The 17,585-nt window shown below is 44.9% G+C and overlaps 1 protein-coding gene across 4 annotated transcripts; it reads left to right on the top strand.

Moving 5' to 3' along the window:
* The first annotated feature begins 411 nt into the window (after window positions 1-411).
* On the top strand, window positions 412-17,200 carry LOC129856938 (elongation of very long chain fatty acids protein 4-like). Of its 4 annotated transcripts, XM_055924725.1 has the most exons (8): window positions 412-603; window positions 717-1,338; window positions 2,414-2,506; window positions 3,563-3,750; window positions 5,875-5,955; window positions 9,278-9,449; window positions 10,592-10,719; window positions 12,116-17,200. In XM_055924725.1, exons 3-8 carry the CDS (start codon window positions 2,440-2,442, stop codon window positions 12,446-12,448), a joined length of 969 nt encoding a protein of 322 aa, XP_055780700.1. In that variant the 5' UTR covers window positions 412-603; window positions 717-1,338; window positions 2,414-2,439; the 3' UTR covers window positions 12,449-17,200. The 4 variants fall into 4 exon arrangements, with proteins under 4 accessions (XP_055780700.1, XP_055780702.1, XP_055780701.1 ...); XM_055924727.1 differs by lacking the exon at window positions 717-1,338; XM_055924726.1 differs by lacking the exon at window positions 412-603 and having other exon boundaries at window positions 616-877.
* Window positions 17,201-17,585: the final 385 nt, after the last annotated feature.

Genomic DNA, 17,585 nt, shown 5'->3' with positions numbered 1-17,585 from the left:
TTCACACAACTGACACATTGTAGAACAACATAACAGACACGTTCAAACCTTTGTGTGACAGTGATACTTTGTAAAACTGGTGCCGAAAATCTCCCCCCTGATAGAATCCCCCCCCCCCCCCCTTCTGATGTCCTTCATTTTGTGGCTAGAGTCAAATACTTTCTGCGGCACATATCAGACTCAAATACTTTCTATAGAACAAAGTTCACGTCAGGATAGGCAACCGAAATTAATAATTAAATGTATGTGTGTGTGTTATATTAAACATAGAGGAGGGAGTACAATGTTGGCAAGCAATAAACATTTCAGAACAACTATGGCTGAATTATTATCCTTACACTTTCAAAAATACCGGGTTCAAATTCTGTCAGGGGGAGAATTTAAAAATACCGTGTATTTTCGGCACAACACCGGGACCTCACCGGGACCTCACCGGGACCACATGCTCAATGGGAGAGGGAACAATGTCGGATCGCATCGCTGCTCTGCGCTCATTTCGACAAGCCTCTAATGTAGACTAACATTTGGAACGATAAAGATTCAAATAATTAAAATAAAAGACAACGGTTGTACAAGCAAGCAACACTGCATTTAACGGTAACGGTAAGCTAGCCTATCTATATGCTCGGTTTAGAGACTCTTGGCCTACTAACCTGAAAACATGTTCTGTACTCCAGATCTTCATGTTTCCGTTTTCTCTGACCTTCTCCTTAAAGGAGAATGTTCGATATATCCGTTCGTTACCGGCCCCTTTGCTACGGGGACATATCTTCAGTGCCTATCATTGTATGGTGGATCCGGTCCATAGACAACAAGTAGAAACGATCATCACAAATAAAGGGACTTCTTGTCGTTTCGTTACGACTCAACTAGGCCGGTACGTAAAGGCTATAAAACACTGAGGAAAATATCCACGTACACCGTTCATAGCGCATACAGATCAAGGATGGGGAAAATCCTCAGGTAGCCTATGATGTACAGCCAAGATCACAACGGAGAGGTCGGTTACATATTCCCGGTCTCCACTACTGCTGCATTCGACTACAGGTCTACGCATGCGCACCATCAAACCGTGTCTGTCATCAGTCCAACGAGTAGCACCGGAGAACCGTTTCCAGCTGCAGTGAAAAGGGTTGCAGTCATTATGTTGCCTGTATAACGGATTTCTCTTTTCGGCCGTTATGTTAACTAGTCTTATATAGGAACATAAACCGCGGATATATATCAAAATATATATTAGAGTTTTGGGTAGCCGAAACTGTGGAACTATTAAGATTGCATGACCTTGTACTGAGTGTCACAATATAAGGACCGTGTATAGCCCTATCTGTCGACACGGTAAGAGAACAAGAATCTTCATTCTCATCAAATAATAGTGCGCAGAGTTTCGGTATATTTGACTTATTTTACTGGATACAATTAGCTAGCTTGCTCGTTTTCCTTTATTTTATGGTTCGAATTATAGGATTGGGAAATGGTCCATGTATGATCAATGAATAGCACATTGCCGTGTTATCACAGTGTCGTGGAGGGCCACAATGCTAATCATCTATGTTGCCTATTCTACCCTACTCAAATATCCAGACATATATTTTTTGTAATATGCCTATATTTTAATTGGTCATAATGCATTATTCCCATCAGATTAAATACGGCTTGGTTGCTGGTCAGAAGGAGGGGGGGGGGCAGCGTCATATTTAGGCTACCGTTCAGAGATCATTAAATCACACGGTGTTATCCACGCGCTCTAGGCCAATATACTATATTATTACTACTCTGTTCGCGCACTCTGCAAAGACCTGGTTGGATATAAAACATGTCGGAATGTAACATCTAATTGTAGTTTTGAAGGAAATAGCATAGGACTACAGATTGGATGCCGGTTAGCGACGGTGCGGACAGTCAGACCCACGAGTCAAAAAGCGGTGTCAGCCAGGTATTTGTGCGTCGCTAGAATAGAGGACCATTCGTCTATCACGTCACGGAGCAGAACAGTGCAGCAGCAGAATCGCCGCCCCCATCCTCTCTCTCCCCACGGTCTGTCAGGAACGGATAGATATTGATGGAAGTCTATTTGTTTACTTTAACAGCAGAATGTGCGGAAGGACTGTAGATACATCGTTGAACTTGTGCAGAGAAATGTTGCTGGATAAGAATAGCCGAAATGAAATGGCTTAATAATTGACCGAATGAAGCCCAGAGTTATTCCAAGAAGCTCTACGCCTCCTATTTCATCCCAGTAATACTGTAGAAGCTGTCAGAGAGAGGATGACCTCCTCAACAGATGGGGGGGGGGGGGGGGGGGGGGGGGGGGGCTACGTGGTAGTGTTCAGTGATAGCTGGATGATGTTAAAACACCCGAGGATGTTTTACTGAGCTCTTCTGCTGTCTTCTCCGTGTGTCTTTCTGCCAGGGGAACTCCGATACTGGCCTGCAAAGATGGAGCTCACCACACATCTGATAAATGATACCATTAATTTATATAAATGGGCCCTTACCATCGCAGGTAATCCTCACACTCCCGGTGTGTGTGTGTGTGTGTGTGTGTGTGTGTGTGTGTGTGTGTGTGTGTGTGTGTGGTGTGTGTGTGTGTGTGTGTGTGTGTGTGTGTGTGTGTGTGTGTGTGTGGTGTGTGTGTGTGTGTGTGGTGTGTGTGGTGTGTGTGTGTGTGTGTGTGTGTGTGTGTGTGTGTGTGTGTGTGTTTATTAGAGAGAGGTTTAATCTTGATCTTTGTTTGCGAGAATCTCAGAATACAAGTCTCTTTCTCTTTCTACACTGAACAAAAATATGAACGCAACATGCCACAATTTCAACCATTTTACTGAGTTACAGTTCATAGAAGGAGATCAGTCCCACCCAGGCCCAGGCCCAGCCAATCAGAATGAGTTATCCTCCAGAAAAGGGCTTTATTACAGACAGAAATACCCCCCCACCCCCCAGACGATCCCGCAGGTGAAGAAGACGGATGTGGAGGTCCTGGGCTGCCGTGGTTACACACTTGGTCTGCGGTTGTGAGGCCAATTGGACGTACTGCCAAATTTAAAAAAAACAACGTTGGAGGCGGCTTATGGTAGAGAAATGAACATTCAATTATCTGGAAACAGCTCTGGTGGATGTTCCTGTAGTCAGCATGCCAATTGCACACTCCCTCAAAGCTTGACACGTCTGTGGCATTGTGTTGGGTGACAAAACTGCCCATTTTAGAGTGGCCTTTTATTGTCCCCCAGCACAAGGTGCACCTGTGTAATGATCATGCTGTTTAATCGGCTTCTTGATATGCAACACCTGTCAGGTGGCTCGATTATCTTGGCAAAGTAGAAATGCTCACTACCAGGGATGGGTACAAATTTGTGCACAACATTTGAGATAAATACGTATTTTTGTGCGTGTATGGAACATTTTGGGGATTTTTATTTTTTATTTCAACTCATGAAACATGGAACCTACACTTTACATGTTTGCGTTTCTATTTTTGTTCAGTGTAGAGGAAGAAATGTCAGATGTTTATATTACTCACCTTTTATCATGGCGATAATACTGAGTATATTGTACTGTCCCCCAGACAAACGAGTGGAGAAATGGCCCCTGATGGACAACCCCCTCCCAACGCTGGCCATCAGTTCCTCCTACCTGCTGTTCCTGTGGCTGGGGCCCAAGTACATGCAGAACAGAGAACCCTTCCAGCTCAAGAAGACACTCATCCTCTACAACTTCAGCATGGTCGTCTTCAACTTCTTCATCTGCAAAGAGGTGGGGGACGTTTAAACTTTTATTTAAATCTCATCTCATCACATCCAGATACCAAATATTGTGTGTTTGCTGGTCTGGCCAGTTTCTCGATTTAATCTGTCACAAGAGACTGGAGACTAACTTAAATCAACTTTCATTGTCCTCCAAGAGTTGTTGAATATTATATACAGTGGGGCAAAAAAGTATTTAGTCAGCCACCAATTGTGCAAGTTCTCCCACTTAAAAAGATGAGAGATGCCTGTAATCACATTGTAGGATTTTTAATGAATTTATTTGCAAATTATGGTGGAAAATAAGTATTTGGTCACCTACAAACAAGCAAGATTTCTGTCTCTCACAGACCTGTAACTTCTTCTTTAAGAGGCTCCTCTGTCCTCCACTCGTTACCTGTATTAATGGCACCTGTTTGAACTTGTTATCAGTATAAAAGACACCTGTCCACAACCTCAAACAGTCACACTCCAAACTCCACTATGGTCAAGACCAAAGAGCTGTCAAAGGACACCAGAAACAAAAGTGTAGACCTGCACCAGGCTGGGAAGACTGAATCTGCAATAGGTAAGCAGCTTGGTTTGAAGAAATCAACTGTGGGAGCAATTATTAGGAAATGGAAGACATACAAGACCACTGATAATCTCCCTCGATCTGGGGCTCCACGCAAGATCTCACCCCGTGGGGTCAAAATGATCATAAGAACGGTGAGCAAAAATCCCAGAACCACACAGGGGGACCTAGTGAATGACCTGCAGAGAGCTGGGACCAAAGTAACGAAGCCTACCATCAGTAACAGACTACGCCGCCAGGGACTCAAATCCTGCAGTGCCAGACGTGTCCCCCTGCTTAAGCCAGTACATGTCCAGGCCCGTCTGAAGTTTGCTAGAGAGCATTTGGATGATCCAGAAGAAGATTGGGAGAATGTCATATGGTCAGATGAAACCAAAATATAACTTTTTGGTAAAAACTCAACTCGTCGTGTTTGGAGGACAAAGAATGCTGAGTTGCATCCAAAGAACACCATACCTACTGTGAAGCATGGGGGTGGAAACATCATGCTTTGGGGCTGTTTTTCTGCAAAGGAACCAGAACGACTGATCCGTGTAAAGGAAAGAATGAATGGGGCCATGTATCGTGAGATTGAGTGAAAACCTCCTTCCATCAGCAAGGGCATTGAAGATGAAACGTGGCTGGGTCTTTCAGCATGACAATGATCCCAAGCACACCGCCCGGGCAACGAAGGAGTGGCTTCGTAAGAAGCATTTCAAGGTCCTGGAGTGGCCTAGCCAGTCTCCAGATCTCAACCCCATAGAAAATCTTTGGAGGGAGTTGAAAGTCCATGTTGCCCAGCAACAGCCCCAAAACATCACTGCTCTAGAGGAGATCTGCATGGAGGAATGGGCCAAAATACCAGCAACAGTGTGTGAAAACCTTGTGAAGACTTACAGAAAATGTTTGACCTCTGTCATTGCCAACAAAGGGTATATAACAAAGTATTGAGATAAACTTTTGTTATTGACAAAATACTTATTTTCCACCATAATTTGCAAATAAATTCATAAAAAATCCTACAATGTGATTTTCTGGATTTTTTTCTTCTCATTTTGTCTGTCATAGTTGAAGTGTACCTATGATGAATTACAGGCCTCTCTCATCTTTTTAAGTGGGAGAACTTGCACAATTGGTGGCTGACTAAATACTTTTTTGCCCCACTGTATTTCACTTTCACCTTTTTTGAGCATTCAGAAAACATTTCAAAGTCTAATTTAGTTGTGTAAGACTCCTTAGATTCCCTGTTTCCATTAGTTGATATCTGTCTGCTCTTAGTTTCTCTCTCTCTCTCTCTCTCTCTCTCTCTGTCTCTGTCTCTGTCTCTGTCTCTGTCTCTGTCTCTGTCTCTGTCTCTGTCTCTCTCTCTCTCTCTGTCTCTGTCTCTGTCTCTCTCTCTGTCTCTCTCTCTCTCTGTCTCTCTCTCTCTCTGTCTCTCTGTCTCTCTCTCTGTCTCTCTGTCTCTCTCTCTCTCTTTCTATCTGTCTCTGTCTCTCTCTCTTGGATAATAAAGTGTGTGGTGATCTCTTCTCTCTCTCTCTTGGTGTTAATAAAGTGTGTGGTGATCTCCTCTATTCTCAGCTCTTCCTGGCGGCTCGGGCGGCCGGATACAGCTACATCTGCCAGTCTGTTGACTACTCAGACGACCCCAATGAAGTCCGGGTGAGTTCACCCAGAAACGACCCGGGACCTGAGTTCAAGTAGTATTTGAAATAATTTCTAAATCTTTCGTGTGGCTTGATGCAGGTTGCCTGTCGCAATGGAACCAATAGAATATTCACAAAATATGACCAGTAGTACAGGTATGACCAGTAGTACAGGTATGACCAGTAGTACAGGTATGACCATATGACCAGTAGTACAGGTATGACCAGTAGTACAGGTAAGACCAGTAGTACAGGTATGACCAGTAGTACAGGTATGACCAGTAGTACAGGTATGACCAGTAGTACCATTATGACCAGTAGTACAGGTATGACCAGTAGTACCATTATGACCAGTAGTACAGGTATGACCAGTAGTACAGGTATGACCAGTAGTACAGGTATGACCAGTAGTACAGGTATGACCAGTAGTACAGGTATGACCAGTAGTACAGGTATGACCAGTAGTACCATTATGGCCAGTAGTACAGGTATGACCAGTAGTACCATTATGACCAGTAGTACAGGTATGACCAGTAGTACCATTATGACCAGTAGTACAGGTATGACCAGTAGTACCATTATGACCAGTAGTACAGGTATGACCAGTAGTACCATTATGACCAGTAGTACAGGTATGACCAGTAGTACCATTATGACCAGTAGTACAGGTATGACCAGTAGTACCATTATGGCCAGTAGTACAGGTATGACCAGTAGTACCATTATGACCAGTAGTACCATTATGACCAGTAGTACCATTATGACCAGTAGTACCATTATGACCAGTAGTACCATTATGACCAGTAGTACCATTATGACCAGTAGTACAGGTATGACCAGTAGTACAGGTATGACCAGTAGTACAGGTATGACCAGTAGTACCATTATGGCCAGTAGTACAGGTATGACCAGTAGTACCATTATGACCAGTAGTACAGGTATGACCAGTAGTACAGGTATGACCAGTAGTACAGGTATGACCAGTAGTACAGGTATGACCAGTAGTACAGGTATGACCAGTAACTGGGAGATGCTGGCTGGCCCTGATCCCTGCAGCGACTGGGTAGTACAGGTATGACCAGTAGTACAGGTATGACCAGTAGTACCATTATGACCAGTAGTACAGGTATGACCAGTAACTGGGAGATGCTGGCTGGCCCTGATCCCTGCAGCGACTGGGTAGTACAGGTATGACCAGTAGTACAGGTATGACCAGTAGTACCATTATGACCAGTAGTACAGGTATGACCAGTAACTGGGAGATGCTGGCTGGCCCTGATCCCTGCAGCGACTGGGTAGTACAGGTATGACCAGTAGTACAGGTATGGCCAGTAGTACAGGTATGGCCAGTAGTACAGGTATGGCCAGTAGTACCATTATGACCAGTAGTACAGGTATGACCAGTAGTACAGGATTGACCAGTAGAACAGGTATGACCAGTAGTACAGGTATGACCAGTAGTACAGGTATGACCAGTAGTACCGGTATGACCAGTAGTACCATTATGACCAGTAGTACAGGTATGACCAGTAACTGGGAGATGCTGGCTGGCCCTGATCCCTGCAGCGACTGGGTAGTACAGGCCAGTAGTACAGGTATGACCAGTAGTACAGGTATGGCCAGTAGTACAGGTATGACCAGTAGTACCATTATGACCAGTAGTACAGGTATGACCAGTAGTACAGGTATGACCAGTAGTACCATTATGACCAGTAGTACAGGTATGACCAGTAGTACAGGTATGACCAGTAACTGGGAGATGCTGGCTGGTCATGATCCTTGCAGCGACTGGGTAGTACAGGTATGACCAGTAGTACAGGTATGACCAGTAGTACAGGTATGACCAGTAGTACAGGTATGGCCAGTAGTACAGGTATGACCAGTAGTACAGGTATGGCCAGTAGTACAGGTATGACCAGTAGTACAGGTATGGCCAGTAGTACAGGTATGACCAGTAGTACAGGTATGACCAGTAGTACAGGTATGACCAGTAGTACCATTATGACCAGTAGTACAGGTATGACCAGTAGTACAGGTATGACCAGTACCTGGGAGATGCTGGCTGGCCCTGATCCTTGCAGCGACTGGGATCATGGAATTAGATACCCGCTCTCTCTTTCACTCACCTCTGGGAGACGTGTCGTTAAGAAACATGATCAGGCTTCTTTTATCTGATCAAACCCTCCTATCAAACAGACGGAGCCAGCAGGGGGGGGGGGGGGGGGGGGGGGGGGGGGTCGGTTTTCCCTAGCTACTGCTCCATGACGTTTACCCTCCTATCAGACAGACGGAGCCAGCAGGGGGGGGGGGTTCGGTTTTCCCTAGCTACTGCTCCATGACGTTTACCCTCCTATCAGACAGACGGAGCCAGCAGGGGGGGGGGGTTCGGTTTTCCCTAGCTACTGCTCCATGACGTTTACCCTCCTATCAGACAGACGGAGCCAGCAGGGGGGGGGGGGTCGGTTTTACCTATCTACTGCTCCATGACGTTTACACCAGGCAGCATGCCACGTCCGTACAGATGATCCATTATATGGACCAGATACTCAAGTGACCGCTCTAACAATGACAATAAATGTCTTCAAAAATGGAAGGCAGTCGGGAAGGAGGGCAAGATCAAAGTGGGACCGTTCTAGCCAATGAGATGGCAGATACACGTCTGAACAACAGGTATAAAGTGTTCTATTCGATCAAATGAGCCTCCTGTATCAAATGAGCCTCCTGTATCAAATAAGCCTCCTGTATCAAATGAGCCTCCTGTATCAAATAAGCCTCTCGTATCAAATAAGCCATTACAGTTTTTGTTGACCAAATTCGACACTCTCTCATTGACCATACAAAAAGTCTTTGCCTGGTGAGGGAGAACCCCCTCGGTGAGCAAAACATTTATATATACAAACCCCATCTGCTGCAGAAGACACATTTTGGGCCCAGTTATCCCTTTCGCTTCTCCTCTTCCTCTCCGACGTCAGCGACCATTTTGTGTCCAAGGTTGATGATGAAAGGTCAAAGGTCAAGGATCATATCAGGCTCTATAGTCTTTAGTCTACAGATTCTAGCAGACACATAAAACTTCCCCTCTAGAGAGGTCATGACCCCTTTAGGTTATGAAATATAACCTGTCTGGAGAAGATTGTCCAAATCCTCCTCGATGATACTAATGTCCCCCCGTCCCCTGTCCCCCCGTCCCCCGTCCACCTGTCCCCCCTGTCCCCGTCCCCCGTCCCCCCGTCCCCCCGTCTCCCTGTCCCCCCGTCCCCCGTCCCCCATCTCCCCGTCCGTCCCCCGACCCCCCGTCCCCCGTCCACCCGTCCCCCGTCCCCCGTCCCCATTCACAGATAGCAGCAGCCTTGTGGTGGTATTTCATCTCTAAAGGAGTAGAGTACCTGGACACGGTGTTCTTCATCCTGAGGAAGAAGTTTAACCAGGTCAGCTTCCTACACGTCTACCACCACTGTACCATGTTCACTCTCTGGTGGATCGGCATCAAGTGGGTCGCTGGCGGACAGTGTGAGTATCCCCTCTACTTATATATTTTGTTATACTTAACCAGCAACTTCCTTTGAGATTAAAGGAATCTCTTCTTCTGCGTTGAACTGTAGCCGAATGCAGTAACGATAAATTAATGCGTTATTAGTAATTTGGGAATGGATCTCATCACATTATCTGTCTGGGTCCCCCCCCCCCCTCATCACATTATCTGTCTGGGTTCCCCCCCTCATCACATTATCTGTCTGGGCCCCCCCCCCCCCCTCATCACATTATCTGTCTGGGTCCCCCCCCCCCCCTCATCACATTATCTGTCTGGGTTCCCCCCCCCCTCATCACATTATCTGTCTGGGTCCCCCCTCCCTCATCACATTATCTGTCTGGGTCACCCCCCCCTCATCACATTATCTGTCTGGGTCCCCCCCCCTCATCACATTATCTGTCTGGGTCCCCCCCCTCATCACATTATCTGTCTGGGTCCCCCCCCCCCCCTCATCACATTATCTGTCTGGGTCCCCCCCCCCCCTCATCACATTATCTGTCTGGGTCCCCCCCCTCATCACATTATCTGTCTGGGCCCCCCCCCCCCCCCTCATCACATTATCTGTCTGGGTCCCTCCCCCTCATCACATTATCTGTCTGGGTCCCCCCCCCTCATCACATTATCTGTCTGGGTCCCCCCCCCCCCCTCATCACATTATCTGTCTGGGTCCCCCCCCCCTCATCACATTATCTGTCTGGGTCCCCCCTCCCTCATCACATTATCTGTCTGGGTCCCCCCTCCCTCATCACATTATCTGTCTGGGTCCCCCCCCCCCCCTCATCACATTATCTGTCTGGGTCCCCCCCCCCCCCTCATCACATTATCTGTCTGGGCCCCCCCCCCCCCCCCATCACATTATCTGTCTGGGTCCCCCCCCTCATCACATTATCTGTCTGGGTCCCCCCCCCCCCCCCCCCTCATCACATTATCTGTCTGGGTCCCCCCTCCCCTCATCACATTATCTGTCTGGGTCCCCCCTCCCTCATCACATTATCTGTCTGGGTCCCCCCTCCCTCATCACGTTATCTGTCTGGGTCCCCCCTCCCTCATCACATTATCTGTCTGGTTTCCCCCTCCCTCATCACATTATCTGTCTGGGTTCCCCCCCTCCCCTTTGCAGCATTCTTTGGTGCACACATGAACGCAGCCATCCATGTCCTGATGTATCTGTACTATGGTCTGGCCTCCTTTGGACCCAAGATCCAGAAGTACCTGTGGTGGAAGAAGTACCTGACTGTCATACAGATGGTAAGAGATCCGTTTACAGTAACTTGATTCAGATGGATTTACAGTTAAGTCAGTCTAACTTGATTCAGATGGATTTACAGTAACTTGATTCAGATGGATTTACAGTAACTTGATTCAGATGGATTTACAGTAACTTGATTCAGATGGATTTACAGTTAAGTCAGTCTAACTTGATTCAGATGGATTTACAATAAGTCAGTCTAATTTGATTCAGATGGATTTACAGTAAGCCAGTCTAACTTGATTCAGATGGGTTTACAGTAAGTCAGTCTAACTTGATTCAGATGGATTTACAGTTAAGTCATTCATGGGATTATGTCATATCATAACTACTGGGTTGCTGGACTATTCAGTTAGTGAACCTCGAAGGCCGAAGCTGGTCTTCTTTCTCTACCTGGAGAGATCATGAGAACCAGCTGGTCTTCTTCTCTACCTGGAGAGATCATGGAGAACCAGCTGGTCTTCTTCTCTACCTGGAGAGATCATGAGAACCAGCTGGTCTTCTACTCTACCTGGAGAGATCACCAGAAAGGTTGTGTTTCACCTTCTTCCCTCAGATTGCCTTCTACATTGCTGGGCCAATTTGTAAGTCGCTCTGGATAAGAGCGTCTGCTAAATGACTTAAATGTAAATGTTAAATGTACATGTCCACAGTTGACTGTCTCTGAGCTCTACGGACAATTCCTTTGATCTCATGGCTTGGTTTTTGCTCTGACGTGCACTGTCAACTGTGGGACCTTATATAGACAGGTGTGTGCCTTTCCAAATCATGTCCAATCAATTGAATTTACCACAGGTGGACTCCAAGTTGTAGAACGATCTCAAGGATGACCAATGGAAACAGGATGCACCTGAGCTCAATTTCAAGTCTCATAGCAAAGGGTCTGAATACTTATGTCACTATGGGGTATTGTGTATAGATTGATAAGGAAAATGTTTTTTATTTGATCCATTTTAGAATACGGCTGTAACGTAACAAAATGTGTTAAAAGTCAAGGGGTCTGAATACTTTCCCAGAAGGCACTGTACATAATAAGGTTTCAACTGATCCCTCCCTCCGTCTCTACCTCAGATCCAGTTTCATGTCACCGATGGCCTGTCATACTGTAAATATATATATATATATATATATATATATATATATATTGAATCATATTTCCCCTCCGTCTCTACCTCAGATCCAGTTTCATGTCACCGATGGCCTGTCATACTGTAAATATATATATATATATATATATATATTGAATCACATTTCCCCTCCGTCTCTACCTCAGATCCAGTTCCATGTTACCATCGGCCAGACAGCTCTGTCCCTCTACATGGACTGTGACTGTATAGCCCTGTCATACTGTAAATATATATATTTAATAATATTTCCCCTCCGTCTCTACCTCAGATCCAGTTCCATGTCACCATCGGCCACACTGCCCTGTCCCTCTACATGGACTGTGAGTTTCCACACTGGATGCACTACGCCCTTATCTGCTACGCCCTCACCTTCATCGCCCTGTTCGGTAACTTCTACTACCAGACGTATCGTCGCACGCCACGCCAACCCAGGGAGCCCAAGGCCTCCAAGGCTCTGTCTAACGGGGTCTCCAACGGGCTGTCCAAGGGACTGGGGAATGGAGCGGCGGTAGGGGGCAAGGTGGAGGAAAAGGAGAGGTCGTCAGGGGTGGACAACGGGAATGGAAGGAGAAAGAGGAAGGGGAGGGCCAAGAGGGATTAGACAGAGGGAGGGGTATAGGGCTGAAGGAGGCTGGCACTAACAGGCCTTGCTGTTTGATCTTATTTTACCTCCTACATGGCACCCTACTCCCTATACAGTACACTACTTGTAGGTGGATGTGTGGTAAAAGGCAAGGCTGGAGTCAATTCCATTTCAAATCAGTCAATTTATGAAGAAAACTGACATTGAAAATGTCCAATTTTCCTCATTGGCTTTGATTGGGGAAAATGAGAATTTCAGTTAACTTTCTGCGTTGACTGAATTGAAAGGGAAATAACCCCAACCCTTGTAAGAGGTCGCGACGTGTCCCAGGTGACCGTCATTACAACTAATCCAATATTCAGTCGTTTCTGGTCTGGAAAACAATAACATCAACATGTTCTCTCTCTGTACTGCAGTGTTGAGGTTTGTAGCTAGCTAACCGACTGGTTTGTAGCTAGCTGACCGACTGGTTTGTAGCTAGCTGACCGACTGGTTTGTAGCTAGCTAACTGACTGGTTTGTAGCTAGCTAACTGACTGGTTTGTAGCTAGCTAACTGACTGGTTTGTAGCTAGCTGACCGACTGGTTGCTAGCTAGCTGACCGACTGGTTTGTAGCTAGCTAACTGACTGGTTTGTAGCTAGCTGACCGACTGGTTTGTAGCTAGCTGACCGACTGGTTTGTAGCTAGCTGACCGACTGGTTTGTAGCTAGCTGACCGACTGGTTTGTAGCTAGCTGACCGACTGGTTTGTAGCTAGCTGACCGACTGGTTTGTAGCTAGCTAACCTGCTGGTTTGTAGCTAGCTAACCTGCTGGTTTGTAGCTAGCTAACTGACTGGTTTGTAGCTATAACCCACTGGTGTGTAGCTCTAACCCACTGGTGTGTAGCTATAACCCACTGGTGTGTAGCTAGCTAACTGACTGGTGTGTAGCTCTAACCCACTGGTGTGTAGCTAGCTAACTGACTGGTGTGTAGCTAGCTAGCTGACTGGTGTGTAGCTAGCTAACCCACTGGTGTGTAGCTATAACTCAGTGGTAACAGTCACACTGCTATCTAGAGACAGGAACACACCACACACACGTAGGCTTCCATCAACATCCAATACAGGAGACAATGTCAGTCGATCTTTGGGCTTTTTTAATTTAAACATTCAATGTGTACGTATGCCTTTTAAAGAATATGACTTACTCATACTGTCATTTTTGTCCTTTGTCCAGATTTGTTGATTCATATTATTTGAGGTAGGCCATTGAATTCTTCAGCCCACTCACGCTGTTGCCATAAGCAGAGAGAGAGAGAAAGAGGTCAGTTTACATGACCCATACAAAAAATGTTGTGATGGTTCTTTTTTCTCAATAAGACAGACTTAGCTGTTGGCTATCCTAGCCACACACTGAGATTACATAAGGTCTAAAAAACAAATTTGACACTTGAGCTCTTGAAATGCAAGCTAAGCTTTATCCAATTACAACTTGGCCAGTTAGACTTGTTTACTGTACATGCTAATAAAAAGCATTACTCATTATTATTAGAAGTGACATTCAGTTGGAGACAGTGGAATCTAGAAGTGCCATTCAGTTAGAGACAGTGGAATCTAGAAGTGACATTCGGTTAGAGACAGTGGAATCTAGAAGTGACATTCAGTTAGAGACAGTGGAATCTAGAAGTGACATTCAGTTAGAGACAGTGGAATCTAGAAGTGACATTCAGTTAGAGACAGTGGAATCTAGAAGCGACATTCAGTTAGAGACAGTGGAATCTAGAAGCGACATTCATTTTGAAACAGTGGAATCTAGAAGTGACATTCAGTTAGAGACAGTGGAATCTAGAAGTGACATTCGGTTAGAGACAGTGGAATCTAGAAGTGACATTCAGAGACAGTGGAATCTAGAAGCGACATTCAGTTAGAGACAGTGGAATCTAGAAGTGACATTCAGTTAGAGACAGTGGAATCTAGAAGTGACATTCGGTTAGAGACAGTGGCATCTAGAAGCGACATTCAGTTAGAGACAGTGGAATCTAGAAGTGACATTCAATTAGAGACAGTGGAATCTAGAAGTGACATTCAGTTAGAGACAGTGGAATCTAGAAGCGACATTCAGTTAGAGACAGCGGAATCTTGAAATGACATTCAGTTGGAGACAGTGGAATCTAGAAGCGACATTCAGTTAGAGACAGTGGAATCTAGAAGTGACATTCAGTTGGAGTCAGTGGAATCTAGAAGCGACATTCAGTTAGAGACAGCGGAATCTAGAAGTGACATTCAATTAGAAACAGTGGAATCTGGAAATGACATTCAGTTAGAGACAGTGGAATCTGGAAATTACATTCAGTTAGAGACAGCGGAATCTAGAAGTGACATTCAGTTAGAGACAGCGGAATCTAGAAGTGACATTCAGTTAGAAACAGTGGAATCTGGAAATGACATTCAGTTAGAGACAGCGGAATCTAGAAGTGACATTCAGTTAGAGACAGCGGAATCTAGAAGTGACATTCGGTTAGAGACAGTGGAATCTAGAAGCGACATTCATTTTGAAACAGTGGAATCTAGAAGTGACATTCAGTTAGAGACAGTGGAATCTAGAAGCGACATTCAGTTAGAGACAGTGGCATCTAGAAGCGACATTCAGAGACAGTGGAATCTAGAAGTGACATTCAGTTAGAGACAGTGGAATCTAGAAATGACATTCAGTTAGAGACAGTGGAATCTAGAAGTGACATTCAGAGACAGTGGAATCTAGAAGTGACATTCAGTTATAGACAGTGGAATCTAGAAGTGACATTCAGTTAGATACAGTGGAATCTAGAAGGGACAGTCAGTTAGAGACAGTGGAATCTAGAAGTGACATTCAGTTAGATACAGTGGAATCTAGAAGTGACATTCAGTTATAGACAGTGGAATCTAGAAACGACATTCAGTTAGAGACAGTGGAATCTAGAAGGGACATTCAGTTAGAGACAGTGGAATCTAGAAGGGACATTCAGGTAGAGACAGTGGAATCTAGAAGTGACATTCAGGTAGAGACAGTGGAATCTAGAAGTGACATTCAGGTAGAGACAGTGGAATCTAGAAGGGACATTCAGTTAGAAACAGCGGAATCTGGAAATGACATTCAGTTGGAGACGGTGGAATCTAGAAGTAACATTCAGTTAGAGACAGTGGAATCTAGAAGCGACATTCAGTTAGAGACAGTGGAATCTAGAAGCGACATTCAGTTAGAGACAGTGGAATCTAGAAGCGACATTCAGTTAGAGACAGTGGAATCTAGAAGCGACATTCAGTTAGAGACAGTGGAATCTAGAAGTGACATTCAGAGACAGTGGAATCTAGAAGTGACATTCAGTTAGAGACAGTGGTATCTAGAAGCGACATTCAGTTAGAGACAGTGGAATCTAGAAGGGACATTCAGGTAGAGACAGTGGAATCTAGAAGTGACATTCAGGTAGAGACAGTGGAATCTAGAAGTGACATTCAGGTAGAGACAGTGGAATCTAGAAGGGACATTCAGTTAGAAACAGCGGAATCTGGAAATGACATTCAGTTGGAGACGGTGGAATCTAGAAGTAACATTCAGTTAGAGACAGTGGAATCTAGAAGCGACATTCAGTTAGAGACAGTGGAATCTAGAAGCGACATTCAGTTAGAGACAGTGGAATCTAGAAGTGACATTCAGAGACAGTGGAATCTAGAAGTGACATTCGGTTAGAGACAGTGGAATCTAGAAGGGACATTCAGAGACAGTGGAATCTAGAAGTGACATTCAGAGACAGTGGAATCTAGAAGTGACATTCAGTTAGAGACAGCGGAATCTAGAAGTGACATTCAGTTAGAGACAGCGGAATCTAGAAGTGACATTCAGAGACAGTGGAATCTAGAAGTGACATTCAGTTAGAGACAGTGGAATCTAAAAGCGACATTCAGTTAGAGACAGCGGAATCTAGAAGTGACATTCAGAGACAGTGGAATCTAGAAGTGACATTCGGTTAGAGACAGTGGAATCTAAAAGCGACATTCAGTTAGAGACAGTGGAATCTAGTCAGAAATGTTTTCGTGTTTTTTTATTTCACTGTTCTGTCCTGGTTGCCTCAACATACAATATCACTAGTTGTCTTACTCAGTGAACGTGGAGCTGTGAGCAGAGCCAAGTAGACGTACTATGTCAGGGAATAGTAACTGTGAAGACGCTGCTATGGATTATTAGGGCGAATCAAACGACTAGTCAACTAGGAAATGCTGTTTATCAACCAATCAAATCAAATGATCGATTGGCGGATTGATTTGATTCGCTGTTTAGGCAATATCAGCTGGACAACGTGTTTAGTTAGTGCGCTGTACATACTGCTACTGAAGGACCATGTGCTCTACCTAACCGTGACACGTGTAGAGTACAACACCACACTGTCGACTCCAGAGCAGCAAATCCAACCATGTATCACGTTTTGTAATAAGATGTTATTTATTGATTTTATCGATTTTATTGTTCCTATCTTTAATGTAAATGTTGTTGTTTGTTTCTGAATGGGCAAAGTGCTTGTCTGTGTTTTAGTGTTCTTGGAGACTTTTTTCATTTTTATTTATTACGTGTTGTATATATTATACGCTGTGTGATTTTGTACATTTGTGCTTTTTTGGGGGGGGGGAAAGTTCCCAAGTTAATACCATGATGAGCAGATATTTCTCTGTCCAAACAGCTTGCACGTTCTTTTAAATGATCATATGACTTATTTCAAAACTCATAGTTACAAATAAACAGAATGCCTGTACATACAGTATTGTGTTGTCTCTCCTTCAGGCTTTAAAAGATATTGTGTGTCTACGATCAGGTCATTATTGTTGTTTTAGTTTGTTACTGCTCAGGACAGGAACGGAGGGTGGAAATCGTCACTCTGCTGTGGACCAAGGTCATGTTGAGGCTTGGTGGTGATTCCGAGTGCCTTGTCATTCTTCCAAGTGAACACCAGGGGGCGTAGTGGTCATTAGAACAGAACAATGTTTTCAAGTCTCTAGCTCGAGAGAAGAAAGGGGTTTACACTTCAGACATTTGTCCACCTTTTTTGCTGATTCTCACTTTTAACATTTGAGGCTCACTGGGAGGTTGGTGTAAGCTCCAGTAGCTCCACTCTATGTCCACCATGTTTCTCCTATTCAGTCCAG

This window comes from Salvelinus fontinalis, chromosome 6 (assembly GCF_029448725.1).
Source record: "Salvelinus fontinalis isolate EN_2023a chromosome 6, ASM2944872v1, whole genome shotgun sequence".
In the NCBI taxonomy this organism is placed as follows: domain Eukaryota; kingdom Metazoa; phylum Chordata; class Actinopteri; order Salmoniformes; family Salmonidae; genus Salvelinus; species Salvelinus fontinalis.
This window is presented reverse-complemented; position numbering and strand designations above follow the sequence as displayed.

Bases quoted from the DNA above. Each gene is read 5' to 3' on its own strand.
- LOC129856938 (XM_055924727.1), top strand. From the start codon at position 2,440: ATGGAGCTCACCACACATCTGATAAATGATACCATTAATTTATATAAA. The intron at 9,450-10,591 runs GTGAGTATCCCC...TCCCCTTTGCAG, and splicing joins GTGGGTCGCTGGCGGACAGT to CATTCTTTGGTGCACACATG. The intron at 10,720-12,115 runs GTAAGAGATCCG...TCTCTACCTCAG, and splicing joins ACCTGACTGTCATACAGATG to ATCCAGTTCCATGTCACCAT.